The 6,089-nt window shown below is 39.9% G+C and overlaps 1 protein-coding gene across 1 annotated transcript in view; it reads right to left on the bottom strand.

The window, feature by feature from the left end:
- Positions 1–749: 749 nt before the first annotated feature.
- LOC137643380 (uncharacterized PE-PGRS family protein PE_PGRS54-like) overlaps positions 750–6,089 on the bottom strand; it is a 15,953-nt gene continuing 10,613 nt past the window's right edge. The window contains exon 2 of the mRNA XM_068376210.1: positions 750–1,587. Within this exon, the coding sequence (XP_068232311.1) occupies positions 750–1,587 (838 nt within the window). The remainder of the gene's footprint in view (positions 1,588–6,089) is intronic.

The raw sequence follows: 6,089 nt of genomic DNA, 5'->3' as shown, positions 1-6,089 counted from the left end.
AAACTCCGAATGATAACATTTTTCTCCAGCCAGGCTAAAGACTAATATGGGAAATGGATGTACCTATCATTAAAGCTGGACATTCATAAAATATAAAAGGAAAATTTGAGGGGCTAAAAACATTTGGGGTACTCGCTGCACAATGCCAAAACTGCCTGCCACTCGGCACCACAGACACTGCCTGCCACTCGGCACCACAGACACTGCCTGCCACCCGGCACCGAAGACACTGCCTGCCACCCGGCACCACAGACACTGCCTGCCACCCGGCACCACAGACACTGCCTGCCACCCGGCACCACAGACACTGCCTGCCACCCGGCACCACAGACACTGCCTGCCACCCGGCACCACAGACACTGCCTGCCACCCGGCACCACAGACACTGCCTGCCACCCGGCACCACAGACACTGCCTGCCACCCGGCACCACAGACACTGCCTGCCACCCGGCACCACAGACACTGCCTGCCACCCGGCACCACAGACACTGCCTGCCACCCGGCACCACAGACACTGCCTGCCACCCGGCACCACAGAAAAATAAAAAAAACGTAAAAATATGCCTGATACTACAAGAGACGTAACAAAAGCTATTGGAGACAAGTTACAATAGGTTGTAGAAACAAGAAATACCGGCACACAGAAAATACCGGCACACAGAAAATACCGGCACACAGAAAATACCGGCACACAGAAAATACCGGCACACAGAAAATACCTGATACTACAAGAGACGTGTTACAAAAGCTACCAACGACACTGCCTGCCACTGGGCACCCCAGACACTGCCTGCCACTGGGCACCCCCAGACACTGCCTGCCACTCGGCACCCCCAGACACTGCCTGCCACTCGGCACCCCCAGACACTGCCTGCCACTCGGCACCCCCAGACACTGCCTGCCACTCGGCACCCCCAGACACTGCCTGCCACTCGGCACCCCCAGACACTGCCTGCCACTCGGCACCCCCAGACACTGCCTGCCACTCGGCACCCCCAGACACTGCCTGCCACTCGGCACCCCCAGACACTGCCTGCCACTCGGCACCCCCAGACACTGCCTGCCACTCGGCACCCCCAGACACTGCCTGCCACTCGGCACCCCCAGACACTGCCTGCCACTCGGCACCCCCAGACACTGCCTGCCACTCGGCACCCCCAGACACTGCCTGCCACTCGGCACCCCCAGACACTGCCTGCCACTCGGCACCCCCAGACACTGCCTGCCACTCGGCAACCCCAGACACTGCCTGCCACTCGGCAACCCCAGACACTGCCTGCCACTCGGCAACCCCAGACACTGCCTGCCACTCGGCACCCCCAGACACTGCCTGCCACTCGGCACCCCCAGACACTGCCTGCCACTCGGCACCCCCAGACACTGCCTGCCACTCGGCACCCCCAGACACTGCCTGCCACTCGGCACCCCCAGACACTGCCTGCCACCCGGCACCCCCAGACACTGCCTGCCACCCGGCACCCCCAGACACTGCCTGCCACCCGGCACCACAGACACTGCCTGCCACCCGGCACCACAGACACTGCCTGCCACCCGGCACCACAGACACTGCCTGCCACCCGGCACCACTTAAGAATACAAGAAACTAAATAATACCAGCAACGTTAAAATATCCCTGATATTACAAGAGACGTCACAAAAGCTACTGGAGACAAGTTATAATAGATAATAGTAACACAAATACCAGCACACACAAAACACCAGTGCACAGAAAATACCAGCAACGTAACAAAAAATACCCGATACTGCAAGAGACGTGTTACAAAAGCATTAAGTGACAAGTTACAGTAGCTACCGGCGACACGTTAAATTAGCTACCAGCAACACAAAATATACTGGCAACAAGATATAATGGCAACAAAAGATGTACTAACACAAAAATACCGGTAACTAGAAAAAATGTCTGACAAAATACCTGCGACACAAAACACTTGCAACACAACACTTGCGACACAAAAAAAAAGGCTTTTGTTATTTTCTTAACGAATAAAGTACCCTGAAACCTATTATCACAGTTATAAGATTTTAGATGTCAAAAGCCTATAGCCAGCATTAGCATGGTGAATTTTATGCTAAATATCTCAAATGAGTTAATAGTTTTCCACGCCCAACGCCCATATGACAAAGGGAATCAATATGGGAAACTCGGGTTTGATGAGAAGCCAAAATAGTGATTTACAGCAATGTAATTTTTTTGCATAATAAACAAGACAATGTGTTGTAAAAATACATGGTTCATGTCAGTGACTAGATTAAAGAAAATTACTCATAGTTCAAATCACATCCTTCAGATTGTATTTGATCCACGTGGCTTGCTTCACTCACAAATAAACAGTTATGCAATGCTATAATTGTTAGTGAAACAGGAGTTCGCTATAACATATGGATGAGATCTGGCTATTTTGGTATTTATATATCTATGTTTAACGTGTGCTTCGGCATTATAACTTACGTATTGGTCGATTGAAATAAGGAAAATTCTTACACTAACTCTATTGATTAAATTTGGAAGAGTGATGGTGAGGTAATGCACACGCATTGCTTGCTTTTGCCAGCTGTTTTGTTTTTTGCATGACTTAATCATTACCATGCTTTTTTCAACAAATTACGAGCTACCAAATGTCAATGCACAAGTTCCCGGATGTTCAACAACAGCCATTTTTTTCACTCCCCCTTCAGTTTCTGCTTCACCACTATGACAAAAGATTTTTCTAAGAGGGAAGTACAATCTATTTTGAAATTTAGGGTATTCTTTTTTCTCGAAATTATGTGATTTCAACTGTCGGCAATTGATTATGATGAAAACGCTCCGTTCAGTATATAGCTAGTGTTGCTTATGTGAAAGTAAAATATAACCGAAATAACCCACAGGGCTTGTGAGGGGAGATTAACATGTACCGCTCACCAGAATATAGGAGCTGTGATGCAGTGAGCTACAGTGGAAGAAAAGCCATTAGAAGTTTAACAAAACTCTTGAAATAATGACCCACGGAATTTGCAAGCGTAGCTCAATATGTACCGCTTAGGAGAACATGGTGATGTAGGCCTAATGTTAATTTTGTGAGCGTAGCAACCTACGGCGTAGTAAAAACCACTAAAAGCATGAAGTGAATCATAGATAATTATGATACTTTAATTTTCAGCCTCTTACTTGAATCAGCCTCTTACTTGAATCATATTTTTCCAACTGGTCATGTTTTATTTTTGCTTTACTGACTATTATTGCTGCTAATAACATTTTTGGTATTCCCCTTATCCAGTTTTATCCATAGAAAAGGCTGAGCATAGACTAGCTGACAATTTGTTAATGAAGCCTAACATTGTCCTTTTATAAGAAAAAAATAAGATACTGATTTAATTAATCTGGCTTTTATTTCAAAATCGTAGAAAAAAAAAATTGTTACACAGCAGTTTGCAAAGTTTATTAAAATTTGAACTAGGGACCTGTATTTCCTTTTGTAAAGCTATATATTTTCTCAAATGATAGGTACAATTACCAGAATAATCTCACCAGAATTCCCTCTAAATCTCGACAACTATACGTAATGTTACTTTGCAGTTACGTAAATATATAAAGAACTAATAAATCGTTAGGCATAGCTAGTAGTTTCAGGTATTTAAAACTTGCTAAAACTCACTTAGACGAAGATTTAATATCCGATATGTATAAAAATTAAAAGGTGTTATATGGAAAAGCTAAAAAGAGACAAATTTCCTAAACACCAATCAGTTTCACTAAAACAGAGCCAAGCGGGTTTAAATTAATCAAGAGTTATAATGTTCAGATCAATACTAAAGTTTTGTGAGAACTGACCTACTTGTTAACGTAAGATACTTTATCATGAGTAATGTCCTTTAAAAACATACGCACTTCGTCCTGGGTCATGTACTATTTAAAAAACTCCCTTAAAAATATGACAAGCTACACAGAAATCGCATTTGTCTTAAGCTAAGTTTTAAATGACAAGTTGAAAACTACACAAATATTACAGATTAGCTAAATGAAAAACCTCGCTACAAGAAAACGAACTGCAAATAATTATGTTGGAATGGTCACAATCAATTAATTATTCAGGAATTAATCAAACGACATACACTGCTGTATAAGGGCTTAAAACAATAGCGATTCTGTTTAGACACGGTGCAAAAATATATGAATATTGTAACTTCAACAATAACAGCAGTAAATAAAAAATAATAATACACTACCCACTAACCTCAAACCAATCTTACATCCACGTAAAACTTAATTCATGCAAACTAACTTATAAAACACACAGCTCTCAAGATCATCAACTACAGAAGGATATCCAAGGACCCGGGTAATGGCAAACATTCACTAAAGGGAAAAAAGATTATTGGCTTTGTCGTCCTTGTAAAATAGGTGGTGCCATCTATGATGAATTTTCATCATCAATATAGGATAAGAATGACATATTTATCAATAAAATTAAAATTTTTAAGGATGAAATAGGCATTTAGTTTTACAAATAAATCTTTTTACAATTTTTATTTGTCTTAAGGATTATTTGACAAAAATAATTTAAACATTTGAATTTTAATACTGTTTTACCATATGCAGCATGCAGAGGCTACTGCACGGGAAAATTCAATAGATTCCCTGAAAATTGCTATAATAATAAAATAGTATTTGTTTAAACAGCAAACTCTTTTCTGTAATTGCCTTGATGCCCCCAAAACACTAATTTCCTTTTCTGTGGACGAACATGAATGCATTAATAACTCATGCATTCAATGATATATTCTAGTCACATTGCAATTCACTTTCTTGATATAATTTCATATAAAGTTAATTCTCATGTTTCTCGAACATATTTCAATGACCGTGAATTTAACCAGCCCTTTCCTCATATCTGTTATTATTATTATTATTATTATTATTATTATTATTATTATTATTATTATTATTATTATTATTATTATTATTATTGATAATAGTAATAATAACAATATTAATAGAAATAATAATAATTATAATAATAGTTATAAATAATAACATTAACAATAACAAAAAATTCTTCTACTACTACTACTACTACTACTACTACTACTACTACTACTACTACCACTAATGATAATAGTAATAATATACTAGTTTGAGTATTACCCTTATTCTAAGAAAATACAACACCGAGACTTATGTTGAAAAGACAATAATGAAAATCAAAATACTCTCCCAAATACCTTCTTCGAGGAAGGAAGAAATTCAAGCATACTCATCTAGGTCAGTATCCATTAGTGGTGGAAAGTATATGACAAAGTATAGCATTCGTAGAAAGGGTAAAGAAGATCTATGGATGCTCTTAAAAGCATTGGGTGAAGCATTGTTATGTATATAATAATATATTTCAGAAGTATTTCGAGATATAAGAGGATCTTGGAATTATGTTACATAATTTCCATTACGAATGCTCAGTTCGAGAAGATTATTGAAAAAATATTATGTTGTTAAAAAACCTATGGCTTTTCTAACATTTTCATTGTATAGTAAGAAATTTACTAATAGGTTTGTATCTCTTATTAACTAAAAACTTATTATGTATATTACCTCCACAAAAGGAGCTGGAAGGAGGTTATGTTTTCGTCCCTGTTTGTGTGTTTGTTTGTGCGTGTTTTGTGAAGCTGTTTGTGAACAGCTTCAAGGCCATAACTTTAATCGGAGAGTAATGAAACTTGTTGGGATTAACTGTTATGTAGAAAGCTTGAAATGATAAAACATCTAATTCAAGTAATCAGCAATAATTTTGGGCATCATTGTCACCGAAAGTTCAAACTTTCATATTTGAATGTATGGAAATTCACTCCGATTAATAAATGTTAAGGTCAAAAGATCAAGGTCAAGGTCGAGCAAAAGGCCCAGAACTAAGCTGCCATTGTGGAGGTCTTTGCTCTACTGAGTGTCCCTCTAGTTTCATATGGAATATACTTGACTTATACTTACTTTAAGGGCTGCTTATATGGTCCTCTACAGCAGGGGATCCCTATTCACCACTGGACCTCCATGGTTGTTTTATGATGTTTCTTCGGGATCATTTCATATTTCACAATG

This window comes from Palaemon carinicauda, chromosome 6 (genome assembly GCF_036898095.1).
Source record: "Palaemon carinicauda isolate YSFRI2023 chromosome 6, ASM3689809v2, whole genome shotgun sequence".
Taxonomy (NCBI): domain Eukaryota; kingdom Metazoa; phylum Arthropoda; class Malacostraca; order Decapoda; family Palaemonidae; genus Palaemon; species Palaemon carinicauda.
The sequence above is the reverse complement of the archived record's forward strand: the minus strand, read 5'-3'. Positions and strand labels throughout refer to the sequence as shown.